Genomic DNA, 17,109 nt, shown 5'->3' with positions numbered 1-17,109 from the left:
TAAGCTTGGATGGCCTTAGCACCTGCCCCTTCCTGGGGGGAAGCCGCTGAACCTCGAACTTGCAGCCTGCACCCCAAGGTCTGCATGTGCCCTCGTGCACACAGCTACCTGAGCAAGGCTTCAGGGGGTGTGGAGCCAGACGTGAACCGCCCCCCCCAAGTAGCTTCCATCCTCAGAAGGGCGCCTGTCCTGGAAAGTCATCTCTGCTAGCTCAGGGGTGGGAGTCTCAGCTGGCTCCCAGTTCCGCTCCTTGGAAGCCAGGCCTCAGGGACAGGAGAGGATGGGGCCGTATTCATTCCAGGCTCCTGGTACACCCCCCACCTCTCCACGGCCAACCATCGCCCAGGTCTTGGCGCCCTTTCCTCCTCAGCCTGGCAGTGTTTGGCCAGGGACTTCCCTACTGCCACCGGGTGGGATATCTTGGCTAACTGGTCTGAATTGATAGGCCAAAAGTGGGATTGGAAGCGCCCACTGGGAGGGGTGGTGGGAAGAGGGACCTCATTCAAGGGTTGTAAACAGTTCTTCCCCAAAATAAATGGCAGAAGTGAGAAGGTGCCACCAAGAAAGCAAAGGGAGGCAGCTGTTAGGATCTGAGGTTCCGAAAGCAGGAAGGCGAGAGTGGGGACAGCCACGGCCTAACACATTTGTCATCACCCCAAACTTTATTGCTTACAAAGAGTACCACCCAAACTCTGCAGTACGGAAAGGCTGCAGCTCTTCACGTGCTGGGGGCTGGTGGTGGGGGGGTGTCTCTCCCTGGGGAGCAGAATGGCTTCATGTGGATAGCTGGACAGAGGCCACTTTGGCAAGAAACCGGGATGAGCTTCTCCCCGAGGAGAACTCCCAGGGGACACCCCTCACCTCCAGGAGCAGAGGCTAGCCAGCCCCCACACAAGGATTCACAGTTGATTAATGCTACATGAGTCCTGATCAGCCCCCCCCATCGAAGAAGAGACTGGGCTGGGGTAATGGGGTATGGCGTGGGGGGGCTCATCTTAAAGAAATCCGGAGGTTTGAGGGGTCATGTGCATGGAGACAGGTCAAGATTCGAATCCCTTCACCCCATCTCCCAGCCTGCTGATGTGCGTGCAGAGCCACCGACCTGCCCTCCTGGAGGGCAGCCGTGAAAGTGCTTTGAGGTCATCAGAGTGCAAAGTGCGGTTGGCAATGCCCCCCCGAAGAGAGGGGCACGGCAGGGCCAGGGTGAGTGTGAGGCCCAGGCTGTGTCTCAGGAAACTGGGGTGCATGATGTCTAAAGCCACTGCCGGGAGGGGACAGGAGCGCCAGCGCCTGCCACTTTCTTGCACACGGATCACAGCCCGCTTGTAGGCCCGTCTGTAGGCCCAGCTCCTAGTGGGCTGGGCTCCTGCCACCCTTCACTCGGACAGACCGAGAGGGCAGAGGGCAGAGGGCCAGTGAGCCATGGGCCATGCCGGGTCTGTAGCCACGGCTCAAGGCCTGCTGCTCTGGGAGAGACTGGTGGCTAGCAGCGACGGGACACGTGCTTGGGGACTGAGAACCATTTCACTTAGACACCTGTGGTCCTGGCGGAAGCTGAGTCCGGCTCCGGACCTATGTTGCTATGCCCTGATGCTGTGCCGTGGTCTCCTAGGAAGACTTCCCAGCGTCAGGAGTCCCTGACCCTGTCGGCAAAGTTCCTAGATCAAAAAGAGGCTTCGATGGCAACACAAGGGGGTCAGAGGGCTCCGCGTTCACCCCACGGTAGGTACAGATGCTGGTCCGCTCCTGTACCAGACCTGGGTGTGGGTCCTCAGACACTCGACAGCCTCCCATCTGCTCGGAGGCTGAGGGACTTGCCCACTCCTTCCCGACCCAGGCCGGAAGCTACGCTCCCCTGACAGCCAGCAAGGGGCCACTGATCCAAATAGGTCAGGCCAGCTCACGGGGACCAGAGCAGAACAGACCCTTTTCACTCCCCACTTACGGGAAGTGGTCTCCTGCTGCCCTCCTCCTCCCCATGTGGGCACAGGGTGCTCTCCTGGTGGGGTCAGGCAGGGCACGGGACAACCTTGTCCCCCTACTGAGCCAGGGGGTGGCAGGTCCCTGGGAGCAGGCTGAGCCCGGGTGCCAGGGGCAGAGCCAAGCACCGATGAGGCGGCTGCCTCCCTCGGAGTGGAGTCAGCGGTGGGAGGCTAGCTCAGGGCCTGTTCTCCAGCTGGCCGTGCTTGACCCTCCAGCTCCAGGCAAAGCTGCCGTCAGGGGCCAGGGTGCAGTGCAGGTCAATGCCCGAATCCGGCACCTCCATGTCATAGCGCACGGGCTGCCCGTCCTTGGTCACCAAGCTGAAGGCTGCGGCCGGGATCTGGGGGCAGAGCAGACCAGTGAGTCTGAGACTGTGGCACGGGGCTCAGAGGCTGCCTAGAGGTGCCTGCTGAGGTCTCCCGCCAGCTAAGCCTGAAGGCCTAGAGGATTCCGAGAGGTTCATCCGGCCCAAGTGTAGGTCCTGAGGACCTTCCATTGCCACTGCCCAGCCTGCCCTGGGACCTCGGGGGAGATCTGAAGCCAGCCACTCCCTACATGCCAGTTCTCCTTATTCCTCCCAAAGGGCTCGGCCAGGTACACAGGCTCTAAGTCAGCATGTACCTGCCCCCTTACCTGGCTGCTGATGCCAGTTGCGATGTCCCCCACCTTGACCCGGTGAAACTCCCGGATGTGCAGGTGTTCGCCATTGAGAGACTGTATCTGGATTTTCACACCTAGAAGGCAGGCAAGGTGACGGTCAGCGGAGTGGCCGGTGGCTCCCTATGAAGCCCCAGGCAGAGGGACACAGGACAGCCATGAGGAAGCTGACGTAACATTTAGGCTGGAGTGGCCCTAATGTCACACACCTGCTGGCTCCTCCTGGTAATTTTCTGTCAACCCTAGAACTGGGCTTACACAACACAAAGAGCTAAGGTTGGCTCTTTTGGGGAACTAGTATTCCAACATGCACACAAAGCAGAACGGAAGTGGAAACGCAGACTCTTAAATTAGCTTGCGGTCAACTCAGGCTGTAACGTTCTGTGAGTTGGAGAGGCCATCGGCAAGGCCATGGGGGCCTGAGGCTACATGTCACACCGGTGCTAGGAAGAGCCGGGGAACAGGGAGCTGCTGAAACCCTCATTCTATCCAAATCACAGCGTAACCTACGCAGACACGCTGGGAAATATCTCGTCTTAGGACTTGAAATTCCAGAGGAGATGCTGATTCTTATCTTGTTCCTTGTTTCCCTTCGGAAGACATTATTTCTTGACTCCAGGCCAGGAGAGACTGCTTTGTGCCCCCAGCGAGGGGCCTTCTGGAACTCCATCAGCAGCCCATGGAGGCAATGGGCCTTCGCTGCCTGACCAGGAAAGGTTGTTGGCCAATCAGAGAGGGCCTTTGCTCTAAACCAACCTAATGGCCACTCCAGTCTGGGCACCAGGAGCCTTCCTCCCCCATAGCCTGCCAGGGGAAGGGAGACCTAAACTCCCTTGGACTCCCCAGCCCCAGGTGGCTCAGGTCTCGTGGAGCGGCTGAGTAGGCGAGAGCTGGGCTGTACCGTTGAAATAGCTCGGAGTGTCAGTGGGCCGCCCCCGGGCCAGCACCATGTTCCAGCTGGAGCTGCGAGCCTCGGCCTGGCTGTTCCACGAGTGCACGCCAGAACTCAGGGTGTCCCGCGAGCTCTGGGAGGCCTTTGATGGGTTCTGAAATGACAGCGGGTGCGACTCTGGTGGGGAGCCCCTCCGAAAGGAAGGGGTGATTCCCTTCAGCCTCCCTTTACCACTGCTCGCATGTAGCCCACTCACCAGTGGGACACAAAGGGTCCGCGGCCAGCTTACCTTCTCACTGTCGTCGGACAGAGAGAGGCTGTCAATGCTGAGGCACGAGAGAATTTGCTCCTGCTCCTCCAGCGAAAAGGGCTGGGACAGGCTGTTCAGAAATAGTTCTGCAGAGAGACGTAGAGGATGGCTGTCAACCGGGAGCGGATGGCTTGTCTGTGTGTCTGGCCGCTTGGACTGCAGGAGCGGACCTCCGGGGGCAGATGCACAGGCCCTGGCGGAGGTCCGGGCCTGTGCCCGGGGACCCGGGGGCCGCGGCCATGGCTGCCCGTACCCATTTCCAGCTGCTGCAGCTCCTGTTCAGGGAGCGTTGCCTTCCTCTCCATTGAGCTGGGGTTTTTCACAGGGGCCGGGTCCAGGGAGGACAGAGGCAATGGCTCCCAGGTCCCAAACTCCTCCTTGCCCCAGTTCAGGCTCGGAGACTTGTTCCGCTCCGGAGGCTCTGGGGGTAGTGGAGGTTGGAGCTGAGGGGCCCCGCCTGTCGTGTCCTCAGTTGGCTGGGGCCCCGGAGTCCCAGGCGAGAGCTCCCTCAGCTGGGCATGCGGGGTCTCCGGGGTCCGGGGAGAGTGGCCTTGGCTGGGCAGTGCCTGGGCTGGGTGTGGCGGCGGATGTCTTGGCTCTTTGCACTCTCCCCTCCAAGGGCTCCTCAGACCTCCCACTGCAAAACAGAGCATGCTTGGTGAGGTGGAAAACAGGCCAGCCCAGACTCTGGGCCGGACCAGGTGGCCCTTCCTGAGCAGAGGGCTGGGAGCAAGCAGCGAGGGAGAACTCTGGTCCCACTAAGGGACACAATTTAGGAGGGCGCTGTGTGGCCTTGGAGGAGGCCCCTTCCATAGAATGGCCTTCCACAATGGGAATACGACAATATTTCTATCTATTCCATCTTCCTTCTAGGTAACAATCATAAATTTAAAATGACAGCAATGGCTGCAGGAAAGGACTCTGTCACTAGTAAAGAGAAGATTTAAGAAAAAGCCCTAGGGCACCTGGATGGCTCAGTGGGTTAAAGCCTCTGCCTTCGGCTCAGGTCATGATCCCAGGGTCCTGGGATTGAGCCCCGCATCGGGCTCTCTGCTCAGCAGGGAGAATGTTTCCCCCTCTCTCTCTACCTGCCTCTCTGCCTACTTGTGATCTCTCTCTGTGAAATAAATAAGATCTTTAAAAAATAAAATAAAACAAAATAAAAAACAGCCCTGAGGTCACAGCGACTTCAAGTTCCCATGTAAACTGGCCTCCTTGACCTCCTCCTGCCCCCTTCATCTCTCTTAACCACCCACCCCCTGCAACAGTCAGTCTTTCCCGAAGGACTATTGCTCTAAAGTGCGGGGGGCGGGGGGGCAGCTCATCTGTGTTTGGGGTGTGTGTGTGAGGTCTCTCTCCTGTTTTGTTTATTCCCGTGATCCCCATAACCACTGCCTTTCCCTTGCCAGCCTCCCAGTGACATTCTATTATGTTTGATGTGTCCCTTAGGGTCTAATTATGTTTCTGCAAAGTGTATGTTGTTTTTATTAATATTTAGTTTACAAAAAAGGGATTGTGTTCTAGGCCTCGCTCTGTCCATTTTTCCAGCACCACAGTTTGAAAATCCCGCCAGGCTACTCTGAGAACACTTTCTTTCACTGCCCTGCGGAGTTCCATGGGACACACCCCGTGCGCCACCCCTTGCCCTTGGCCCCTCTGAGCTCCCGGGAAGGGATGTGCCCCTGCACCCTCCTCCTCTCCCATAAACGACTCACAGGTCACGTGTGCAGATGTTGGCCTGCATGCTGCGAGGTGTCCTCCAGCAGAGCTAAGGGCCCCTGCCGCACACCCTCCCCGCCACTGGGTGCTACTGACTTTCTGCCTTTTCTCACTGACTGGCTGGGAAGTGCCACCTGGCTTTATCTCACAGTCACTGATTCCTCATCAGATCAATCCCCCCTCTCCATGTTGTAGTCTCTGGCCCCCATTGGCTGAGCATCGAGGCACAGCACAGAGCACTTCTCTTCACCACTGGTCTTCCAACAAGCCCATGGTGGGTGTCATTCCCATGCTTTAGATGGAGACATCCAGGCCACCAAGGTGCTCAGAGGTCAAGTACCTTGCCCTGACCACAACACCACACTGTCACCTCTCCCCCAGCTGCAGCCAGTGGCAGACTCTTACCGTGGTGCAGCGCCTGGCTGACCTTTCCCCCCAGCTCCACCGCAGAGGCCCGGCGGCCAGGCTCTTTCCTCAGTCCCTCCTGGATGACCTGGGCAGTGAGCGGGGTGCAGGAGGGCGGGATCTCCCTCACAGGCGGGGGCTCGCTGGCGATCTGTGGGTCAGAAGGCGACATGTGCGGCCTGTCTCCCCTTACTCCCAGCACCCAGCTTCCTGTTCTGGCTCTTCTCCACTCTCCCCTAACCTGTGGTGCTGGAGTTGGTCATAAAGACTGGAGAAGGCTGGGACTTTGCCAAGGAAAGGGAAGAAGGGGGTCGGGCAGACCGGGACAGGGTCAGGCGGCAAGGCCCAACCTGCCATGAACTTGAGGGGATCCCTCCCTTAGGCTCTCCCCTGGAGCCCACAGACTTGGGTGGCAAGTATTTGAGTCAGGACCCCACATTTAGGATGAGGCTTCTTCCTGTTCCCATCTGCCGCCAAAGAGCAGCCCAGACCGAGGCCACCGCAAGCCCGAGGCTGGGTCTCCGTCTTCACCCTCCCAGGCGCTGGCACTGACCTTGAGGCAGAGCGGCCCCCTGAAGTACTGGGTCCACGGATGGTAGCCGTTGAGCATGTGCAGCATCATGCAACAGCTGCTCCAGACGTCCACCTTGGCGTCACAGGGCTGGCCCATCACCACCTCTGGGGCCATGTGGGTCTCCGTGCCCGGGATGTAGTCCCCTGGGAAGACAGTGGGAGACCAGAAAGCCAACTGTGAACTCGGACGGGCAACAGCCTTGGCAGTGACCCCCACCCCCAGCCCATTCCTGAAATACCTGGAATTTGTCTCTGTTCAAGTACCTTGAATAGAGAGGAAGCTTCTAGACCAAACTTGCCAGGGGGTAAGCTAAGTCAGGGGCCCCGCTGGGAACTGGTACAAAGGCTGTATCACTCAAAACAGGGACTCGACCCTATGGACCCCATCCTTAGAATACTTTTTTTTTAAAAAAGGGGAGGGCCGGGGCGCCTGGGTGGCTCAGTAGGTTAAGCCTCTGCCTTGGGCTCAGGTCATGATCCCAGGGCCCTGGGATCGAGCCCCGCATCGGGCTCTCTGCTCTGCGGGGAGCCTGCTTCCTCCTCTCGCTCTGCTTGCCTCTCTGCCTACTTGTGATCTCTGTCTGTCAAATAAATAAAATATTTTTAAAAAAAATAAAAAAAAAATAAAAAAGGGGAGGGCCCTGGGCATTGAAAATTAGGTTGTAGGAGACTAATTAATGGTTTGATGTTTCTGAAGTTTTAGTGAGTGAAGAGAAAAAAAAAAGAAAACTTTAATGCATAGAAAACTAGAAGGATCAATACCAAATGTGAAGATTTTCTTTCCCCCTCTGGTGATTTGTATTTTTTATTTTTGCTTTGTTCTACTTTCTGCAAAAGATTTTAGAATAGAAATTATTCTTGTAATAATTTCTAAAATAGAAATATAAAATTTAAAAACCCCACTAGTTATTTTAAAGTGACAGGCAGGGATCCGTCTTCAGTCTGTTTCTTCAGAATTACCAACACAGTCCTTTAATAACTGAATCACTTCTAAAAGACTTTTTCTTTTGGTCAGGAAGAAATAATTTTTTTTTTTAAAGATTTTATTTATTTATTAGAGATCACAAGTAGGCAGAGAGGCAGGCAGAGTGAGAGAGAGGAGGAAGCAGGCTCCCCGTTGAGCAGAGTCCGGTGCGGGGCTTGATCCCAGAACCCTGAGATCATGACTTGAGCCGAAGGCAGAGGCTTTAACCCACTGAGCCACCCAGGCGCCCAGGAAGAAATAATTTTATGCTTAATGCTATAAATGAAAAAAGCAGGGCACAAAACTGGGTTATATCGGCCTTAACTACGTACAGGGTTAAAAAAGAAAAACGTTGACCTGGAAGGAATTACTTAAAATGTTCATGATTGTCTCTCTGGGCAAGAGGAGTGTGGAGGCTCCTTTTCTCCTCCTCTTCTATAGCATGTAACTCTATAATTGCCAAAAATTTTACAGTGGATGTGGATTATTTTAATAATCAGAAAACTGGGGGTGCCTGGGTGGTTCAGTGGGTTAAAGCCTCTGCCTTCGGCTCAGGTCATGATCCCAGGGTCCTGGGATCGAGCCCCGCATCGGGCTCTCTGCTCAGCGGGGAGACTGCTTCCTCCTCTCTCTCTGCCTGCCTCTCTGCCTACTTGTGATCTGTCAAATAAATAAATAAAAATTAAAAAAAAATCAGAAAACTGTGAGTTAAAAACAAGCATTTCTCCAGCTACAGAGCCTAGGCCCCTGGGTCAGCCATCCTGTTGTGCTTCCAGAAACTCTGCTCAGAGGCCCAGGAGGGCTGAGGCCACAGGCTGGGAGCACAGCTCCCCAAATAGGCGGTACAAGTGGGTTGGAGCCATGGGGGCTCCACGGAGAAGACCTATTGTTGAGGGGCTGAAATATAATGGAGGACAAAATGGGCTCCCGTCTCTGACTGCTCTTAGAGAAAGCACGGGAGAAGATATGGGGCCAATGCTGAGTCAAGGATGGGGAGGGTGGTGGGGGGCGGGGCTTACCGGTGACCAGTGACTTCCCCAGGCCATCAGGTTGAAGGCATACAGCATGGCCGAAGTCGCAGAGGGCGGCACGGCTCCCGTCGCTAGACAGGAGCACATTGTCAGCTGCCAGGCCACCCCAGAGAAGAAGAGGAACAGGTGAGTCACTTCCGGCCCCAGCCCAATCAGGACCTCCAGTGAGGCTGCTGCTGGCTGACCCCAAGTGGCAGCTGCTGCTTCTGCTGAGTGTCCTTCCTCATGAGGAAGGCAAGAGTGTTATCGGTTCCGGCTAGAGGCAGGCAGCAGGCAGTGTCTGGGGTACAGGGATAGAGTTTACTCCTGGGATGCTGCCACTCAACTCTGCTGTCCCCACCCTCCCCCAGTGGTCACCAAGACAGAGGAGCTGTGTGGGCAGCGGTGCCCACTGGCGACTACGGTGTCCGGCTGAGGGCTTGGGAAACATACTTGCCCTTCCCAGCCTGACTCAGGCCCTGCCACGGGGGATGGCCAGGCAGGCCCAGAAGGATTGGGAAGGGTGAGGTAAGGAAGGAGCCCACTGGGGACCAGAGTGGTTGGGGGGTGAGCCTCACCTTTGATATCTCCGTGCAGAATTCTTCGGGTGTGGAGGTATTCCAGCCCTTCCAGAGCCTGGCCCAGGTAGTAAAGGGCCCGGTCCTCCGGCAGACAGCCCTTCTGCTTTATGAGCTGGCCCAGCGAGCCACCTAGGAGACCAACAGCCAGTCTCTACATGGGGCATTTCCAGGCCTGTAGGCAGGCCAAGGACAAAGGACTTCCCAGGGCAGGTGGTGGGAAAGTAGGCCTTTTCTGCCCACGTCACAGGGTCAAGAGGTTAAAAATGGAGTAAGTGGGGACCAAGGTCAACCTGGTCAAGACCCGGGAAAACCCCAAGTCTTGGCTCTGAGCTGCGAGGGGGAAAGAGTGGCGCCTGGCTCCCTACCTTCCAGCAGTTCCATGAAGATGTTGACCCAAGGACCTTCCTTCACAGCTCCATACAAAGGGACGATTCTGGGGGAAGTCAATCCTGCACATGCCACCAACTCCTCTGCCCGAAACACTTCGATGCGCACCTGGCGGGGCCCAGAGGTAGCTGTGAGTCAGGGTGGGTGCCCAGGCTGTTTCCCTAGCATCCTGGCAGGACCCTCCCTGCAGGGAGACTCCCAATCCCCCCCGTTCCCGTGTCGATTCTGAGGCCAGGCAGGGCCCTGGTGGGCCCACTGGACCCTCAGAGACTAAACTGTGCACCCTGGGGGTCATGTTCAATTTCTAGTAGTTGGTTAAAGTTCTGCACTGCGGATGTGTGTGGAAACACTTAGAATCACACAAAAAATTACAACCCTTATCCAGGCCCCTGGCATGCTGCCCACGCTCAAATCTGCCAAACACAGAACTTCCCCCCCCCCCAGCCCAAATGGCTGGGCCATTTCTAGGACGTGGGACCTTTTGTTTATCAACATCCACATCTATTTTCCCCAGAGGCCGGGTTTCCATCGTATCTGTAGCCAGAGCCGATGTAGCCAAGATCCTGGCTCTTGTCAGCACCCTTCTCAGCACTTTTCTCAGCTCGGAATTATTTGTCTTTTCCCCTGAGGACGAAAATGTCCATGTAGACGGAGCAATGCTTGTTTATTCTGTTTGCAGCTGTTTCCCCAGGATCTGGGCCTAAGATGAGGCTTCTCAGGGGGAGGGGCTTGGTCAAGGCCCCTCCTGCAGGGACCACAAACTCCTCTGTGTAGGGGCCAGCATAGTATGGCAGGAAAAAATAGGCCTGGGACACAAACATCCTAGACGAGAGACTCTGGCTTGGCCGTTTCCAAAGGTAGATCACTTCCCTTAAACTCTCTTTGCATAGGCAAACGGTGGTGACAGTGGTATCTGCTCCCGCGTAGAGTGAGGATTTGGAAGGATGATATTCAGCACCAGGCCTGACAACCCATAGGTGCTCAGAAAATGTAGGCACCCCCTTCCTCCAGCTCAGATAAGAGCAGCTTATTAAACACTTAGTATTCCTAACAGAGCCGTGTCCTCCTTTCTGGCGGGCGCTGGTTCTCCGTGTTAGCCTTCAGAGGCACCACCAGGGGGCGCCCACGGCAACCAAACGAGCCTGGAAGAAATCACTCAGGACCTGGCGGGGCTTGGCTGGGAGACCTGCTGACTCGGCAGGAGATCTGCCGAGGTGGGGCTTTTGCGCTTTTGGACTTTCGCCTATCAGTGGAAAATGTCTTCTGGTTACAGAGTATCTGGTTTGGTTCATCAACTCGCATAAACTTTGACTCTTTGTCAGTGTTTCCAGCTCTGAACCTGAGCTGGAAAGAATTCGCCCTTCAGGACTTGGGTTAGGCACTGTCTTTAACTCTCTGGCTCCTGCAGGGCGAGTGGGGACAGTCTGGGGCACCCCAGAGGACTCCGCCCGGCACTGCAGTGTTTGGCAGTGGAGGGAAACAGTGTGATGGCTGGCTGTGAGGCATCATGCAAACTACTAGTTCCAGACGGTTCGGTTTCGGCATCAGCTTGTGCTCCAGTCTTTAGGGAGCTGGGTTTCTGGAGGCTGCTGTGATCTAAGTACTTCAGGGGGGATAACGTGGAGCAGGAAAGGAAGGCGAGGGTGTCTAGTCAGATTTCAAAATTTGAGAATTGTGCAGTGCCCACCGAGGCATACATCCCATAAGTAAATAAGGTTTTGAACAGAAGAAAAATTTTTCTTTTCACTTATGTACATCGTTATTCAAATGACCACCAAGTTGTCAGGCTAAACACTACTGTGTGACCTAATTACTCAGTACACGGAACTTTCAGGGACTTGTTTTGACCTGGGATGCCATGAAAAATGACTGACACTAAGGGTTGCGAAGAACATTTGAGAACCTCTGCTTTAACTAGGAAGACATCCCTAAGTCCTTGGGAGTGCCCCAGTAATGTTAAAACAATGTTAAAAACATTCTCTTCGGTGGGTAGTGTGAGGCCCTTAATCTCAGGGTTGTAAGTTCAAGTCCCAATGTGGGGCATAGAGATTACTTAAAAATAGAAATCTTTGAAAAAAAACAAACAAACCCAGATACAAGGGGGTCAGAGGGGACACTTCAAAATATAATGTGCATTAGGGAGAGCAAGCAGAAAGGACAGCCCTGAGGGGGTGGGGAGAATGCACCTGGCCTTCCTGCTCATCCCTGGACTTCAGTGCCCTCACTGGGGTCCTGGGATGGAGCCTGCACTCAGGGGGAAGTCTGCTTGGGATTCTCTCTCCCTCTCCTTCTGCCCCCCCCCACCCCTGCGTGGTGTGTGTGTGTGCGCATGCGTCTGAACGCACGCACACATGTGCTCTCCCTAAAATAAATCAATAAATACCCCTCCCCCCAAACTAGTATTTACTGCCCTCTTCACACACACCGGGTCCGGTTCTAAGCGCTTTGTAAGCATCAGTGTTTGCATCTTACAACAGCCTGTGGGGCAAGGAAACTGAAGTCCAGACAAGTGACTTGCCCAAGGTCACTGGCAGTCTCAGAGGTGGGATTTTTGGTTAGGGAAGCCTGACTCCAGACCTGCCAGCTACCCTGCTCCACTGAAGCCCTTTCCAGGAGTCAAAGCTTTTATATCCAGACTGTTTTTTGTTTTGTTTTGTTTTGTTTTTTTCCTCCCCCACATCTATTCAGGAGCGAGCATACCCCGGGGGGGAAGTGTGGTCGGCCATTACCTAGCTGCCAAATCCACAAGCCACCTCCCTTAGCTTAGCGGCCTGCATGCTGACCCTGGGCATTGATTTCTCCTTCTTGAGAGTCTCCCCTCTTTAGTATTTGTATCCATTTTATTTCATCCATAATCACGATTCTGTATATTCTTTTAAAGATCTCAGGAACATAAAATAGGTGAAAACACAGTACGGGGCCCATAGGAGTCCAATGAACAGAGGGCTCCCCCCTTATTCCTCACCATGGAGCTATTCTCCCCTTAGTCCTGGGTCTACTTCCTCAACATGTGTCCGGGCTACCCTCACTCATGTACCTTGCTGATGGCGGCTTCTACCACCTTTAGGCCACTGAAATGTCCCTCCCCCATTATACCCGCAGCTCGTTTGGGGCAGGTGCATGGATTCTGCCCTTCCGTGTCCAGCCCCTGGCACGGTGGGCTTGGTAACAGCTGGCTGGATCTGGCCAAGGCCACACTAACCCAGATCAGTGGCAGAGCCAAAAGGAAGCTTCCAGAACTCCGCGCTTGAGCCAGATGTGTGTGTACACACACACCACATACAAGTATGCCACAGAACAGAGTTCCAGGAGCTCATGCGTTCTGTAACTTCACCCACTGACTTCTGCACTGGCTGAGGAAAAGCACTAGAGAGCTGTCTTTGTACCAAAAAAGGAAATGTGACCATGATCTACTATTACATGAAAAACATGGCACGGCCTCTAGAGTACAATCTCATTTTACTAAAAGAAACTACATGTTTATGGGGCGCCTGGGTGGCTCAGTCGGTTGGGCGTCTGCCTTCAGTTGAGGTCATGGTCTCAGGGTCCTGAGATCGAGCCCTGCACTGTGCTCCCTGCTCAGCGGGAAGTCAGCTTCTCTCTCTCCATCTGTGTCTCCCCCTCCCCCTGCTCTCTCTCAAATAAAATCTTTTAAAAATAAATTATATGTTCATATAAATATAAATATATATACATATATAAAATCAAGTCTAAAAAGTCAAAGGGCAGGTACCTCTGCGAATGGATTGGGGAACAGGGAGACTTTTGTGTTTTGGGATATCCTCTGGATTATTTTATAATGGGCCTATGTTTATTTGTGATTAAAAGATCAAACAAAACCTTAAAAAACAAAACCCCCTACATTAAACTCTGGACTCAGGGCCAACTGGCATCCGACCTGAGGCCACTGATGTTCTAGAAGGAGGACCAAGGAAGTGCTGTTGTACCACGTGCTGGGTCCTCCTCAGGGAACACTGGAGGAGGGTGCACAGACTTGTTCTGACCCCCTGTGCCCCCTGACCTCTGATCCCTGTCCCCTCCCCCAACCCTACCCTCTTAGCCGGGAACTGTTTTTCAAATCTTCCAGCTGAAAATGCTAAAATGCTAAAGGACGCCTGTGCCTGCCCCACAGCTCCCCGCAAGCCCCCGCTGACCGCCTTGTTGGCAGCTGTGCGGGCCATCCAAGAGCCATCCCACTTGAGGTGGTGGGGCAGGGTAGGGGACAGGGGGCGGTGGGCAGATTCTGAGAGCGGCCGGCTCGAGCGGGCCTGGGCAGCAGTCCGGCATTGGGATCCCACTTGGTGTGGCTGGAGCTTTTCCGCCTGCCTTGGGGAGGTGAGAAACGGAGTATCTGTCCTCTCCTACTATATCAGGGTTGTTTACCTTGTTGCCTGGACTCTGAGAACCTCAGCAGGGCAACAGCTGAGCAGCCCAGTGACTAAGCTCTCCCCAGCACTGGGCCAGGGTTTCCAGGACGCTTCATACTCTCACTGTCCTGCCACCCGCCCCTCAGGAGGGACAGCTGAGCCTTCTCCGGTGGCCTGTGTGTGGGGTGGGCCTACGGCTGAGGAGGTCAGGCACGGAGCCCTGGCTTCCAGGGGAGGAGGCTGACCCGCGCACTACCAGACTGTGCTCTGGCCCAGGGTGGAGCCTGCTGGTTTGACAGGGTATGTCTGAAGTTTGGGGTAATACCTACGGATAGTCCCCTCCCGGCCTGTTACCCGGCGACCCAAACCCCCAGACTTGAACATCGTGGCCCACACACAAGCCAAGGAAGGCAGGTGATTCATGTCCCCACGTGTGTCCTCAGCGCCGAGAGCCACAGCAGTGGTGTCCCCTGTGCACGGGGCCTGAGTGGGCGGGCCCAGCCTGGTCTGGCTACTTGGTGTTCTTTCCTCTTGGAGAGCAGAGTGTCCCTGACAAAACCCACTTGAAAACAAGATCCATCACTGCACTAGCTTATGTCCCTTTATTGTGAGCCAAGAACGTGTCCCAGGGAAAGGTTTCTCATTTCTGCCTCCTGCGGCCCTCGGCACTAGCTCTGAGGCTGAGTTTGGGCCGGGGACAAGGTCAAAGGAGCTGAGAGCCAGGGTAGGAGAAAAGACATCTGAAGGAGAGTAGGCCCGACAGCAAGGTCTGCATTCTGCTGCGGGGCCCGGACAGGGCCCCCTGACCAAAGGAGGCCTCAGTGCCAGGCCTTGCTGTGTGGCTTGAAGCGAGGCACACGACCCTCTCTGGTCTCTAGGTCTATCACTGGGGAAATGAGGGAGCTGGAGCTGGAGGGAGCTGGAGCTGCTTACATTGAATCCTAGAACCATGAGCCTTCTCCCCCAGCCCCTTCCTAAAGTTCACAGCTGAACTCTGGAGACAGACAAGCCTGGGTCTCTCGATGTAAGTCGCATTTCCTCATAATGTCCACCTCCCAAGATCTCTTATTCCTGCCAATGGGAGGCAGAGCCCGGAACCAAATCAAATCTGACTCCCCAGTGCTCACCTCACGCAAGAGGCACCTGTTAGGTACAGGCTACTGCTCTGGTCATTACCTTCTGGCTCAGGTGCGAGCGCCCCACTGTGCAGTTTAGGGGTTTTAGCTCAACATGAATCCCACGACGCCAACTGCCTTCCAGGTTTGGACTTGTCCCTGAAGGCCCTGGCAACAGGAGCGGCCCAGGACATGGACGCACTTGCAGACTCCGACACGCACGCATACCAAATGCAGCTCCCAGGCCGGGACATGTGGCTGACACTGCTCCCTTCTGGGGCCAGCTGACCCCAGGGTGCCCAGCGACAGCCAGCCTCCGTTAACAAGTCAGACCACGGCTGCCCCAGGATTGCCCTCGCAAGAAAGGCTGCAGCTCCCAGAGCCCGGCCATAGCTTTTTTTTTTCCGCGTACCTTTTTGACGGCGCACTGGAAGCCGGTCTGCTTGTCCTCCATCCTGTGCACTTCTCCAAAGGAGCCTCTGCCCAGGCAGGGCTGGCGCGTGGCCCAGTGGACCTCCTCTCGGTACTCATAATCCACCGGCTTGAGTTTCTGGGGTTGGCAGGAGAGAGAGACCCGTGTCACTTGCCAGGGCAGCAGAGGGACGAAGGGTTACAGTGAGGAAGGCTCTCTGGGTGGCAGTCCTCTTGCCAGGCTGCAGGGGTGGGGCCCTCATAACCAAAAAAATCACCAGGTCTGAGGCAGGGCTCTGGAGGGGCAGGACCAGCGGGGGTCACAGGCATAAGGTGAAGGCAAAGGAGAGCTTTGTGGGTGGCCCAAGTCTAGCTGATCCTTGTGACGAAAGATCCTTCTCCCCAGGCTTTGTGGTTGTGGAACAGAAACGAACTGTCAACAACCTTGACATTGAAAAAATATAGCTCAGGAGCTATAAGGTAAAGGAGGGAGAAGGACTGCGAAGAGGGCTAGGGGGCAAATGATCATGTCACAGATGGATGGAAGAAGGCCCCCAAATTTAAGTCTGCTGAAATGACTTAAGATTAACAAAGCTCTCCAGCAGAGAACTGGGGTGGGGGGAGAAGGCAGGTTTCAGGGTTAGTGCGGATGCGCAAAATCCTTGTCTTTCATAGCGGGGGTGGGGAGTGAACGTCTGAGGTTGACAGAGCTAATTCCTTTTTCTCAGAATACGCATCACTGATACAACACACACACGCACACGTGTGTTCATGGACACATACACGAGAGCGATAGCAACAATGAGCTAACCAACCAGAAGAACTCAAGATAGAAACATCTAGAAGGCCTGAGAGCAACCTGGAGGTGGCGTGGGGGATACTGCCTCTTGCCAAAGCCTTGCACTTTCCTACTGTCGGACATGTTGTCACGCGCACAAGTGACTTCCATCGAGAGTGAAGACCCTCCCCCCACCAAGGTGAGTGGATCTGGGAGGTTTCCAGGGAGGCTCCTTCCCCCAGGCGGGTCCCACCTGACTGCCAGCCGCTGCTCTTGGCCCCAGAGTGGGTGGTCCCCGGGGGCAGGTGTGTGGGGGCTCCCTTACCTCTGTCAGCAGAACCCCCTCGCTGTCTTCTGTCTCAGGGCTAGGCTTCCGGGGCTTGGAACCCCCTGCCGACCAGGTCTTGGCCAGGCTGGCCAGGCTGTGGGCCCGGCCGGAGCTCACGCTGCCCTGCAGAGCGTGCACAAGGTACTCTTCCACGGAAAACTTCTCCCGCGGGGTGTGGGCTGGGCAGCTGGGCTCCAGGTGGGGGCCAGGCACCGGCTTCTGACTGTCTGCACGGGCCAGTTTGCCCAGGTGATGGCCAGACAGGGGCTGCTGGTTATCTACACAGGTCAGTTTGTCTAGGAAGGACTCTAAGGGGTGAGGTTTCCAGGGCTGGAGAGGGTGGAACGGGAAGGGATGGGGCAGTCTGCTGTAGGGGAAGGGGTGAGCGGGCTGGGGCAAGGGGCCGAGATCCTGGGGGTGGTGGAGTTTCCACACATGATTCAGACATTGCAAGGGGCTGATGAGTTTGTGGAGTTCTGAGCGAGGCAGGGCTGGCCGTAGGCCCTCCTCGAGTTTCTTAAAGCATAGTTGGCCGAGGCCTGGCTCCTTCAGAGGCTTGGTGAACTGGAGGGTGTTTCTAACATACAGAGGGCCTAGTGGGGATTCATCCTCCTGTGGGGAAAACACAG

The 17,109-nt window shown here is 55.4% G+C and overlaps 1 protein-coding gene across 2 annotated transcripts in view; it reads right to left on the bottom strand.

The window, feature by feature from the left end:
* Positions 1-643: 643 nt before the first annotated feature.
* MAP3K14 (mitogen-activated protein kinase kinase kinase 14) overlaps positions 644-17,109 on the bottom strand; it is a 43,683-nt gene continuing 27,217 nt past the window's right edge. For both annotated transcript variants that reach the window (XM_047706359.1, XM_047706360.1), the window contains exons 5-16: positions 16,478-17,092; positions 15,376-15,513; positions 9,460-9,589; positions 9,092-9,223; positions 8,523-8,627; positions 6,520-6,683; positions 5,967-6,117; positions 4,096-4,479; positions 3,822-3,928; positions 3,542-3,686; positions 2,617-2,717; positions 644-2,323 (exon numbers count right to left, since the gene is read on the bottom strand). In XM_047706359.1, coding sequence (XP_047562315.1) covers positions 2,159-2,323; positions 2,617-2,717; positions 3,542-3,686; positions 3,822-3,928; positions 4,096-4,479; positions 5,967-6,117; positions 6,520-6,683; positions 8,523-8,627; positions 9,092-9,223; positions 9,460-9,589; positions 15,376-15,513; positions 16,478-17,092 — 2,337 coding nt within the window. In that variant the 3' untranslated portion in view covers positions 644-2,158. The remainder of the gene's footprint in view (positions 2,324-2,616; positions 2,718-3,541; positions 3,687-3,821; positions 3,929-4,095; positions 4,480-5,966; positions 6,118-6,519; positions 6,684-8,522; positions 8,628-9,091; positions 9,224-9,459; positions 9,590-15,375; positions 15,514-16,477; positions 17,093-17,109) is intronic.

This window comes from Lutra lutra, chromosome 16 (assembly GCF_902655055.1).
Source record: "Lutra lutra chromosome 16, mLutLut1.2, whole genome shotgun sequence".
In the NCBI taxonomy this organism is placed as follows: Eukaryota; Metazoa; Chordata; class Mammalia; order Carnivora; family Mustelidae; genus Lutra; species Lutra lutra.
This window is presented reverse-complemented; position numbering and strand designations above follow the sequence as displayed.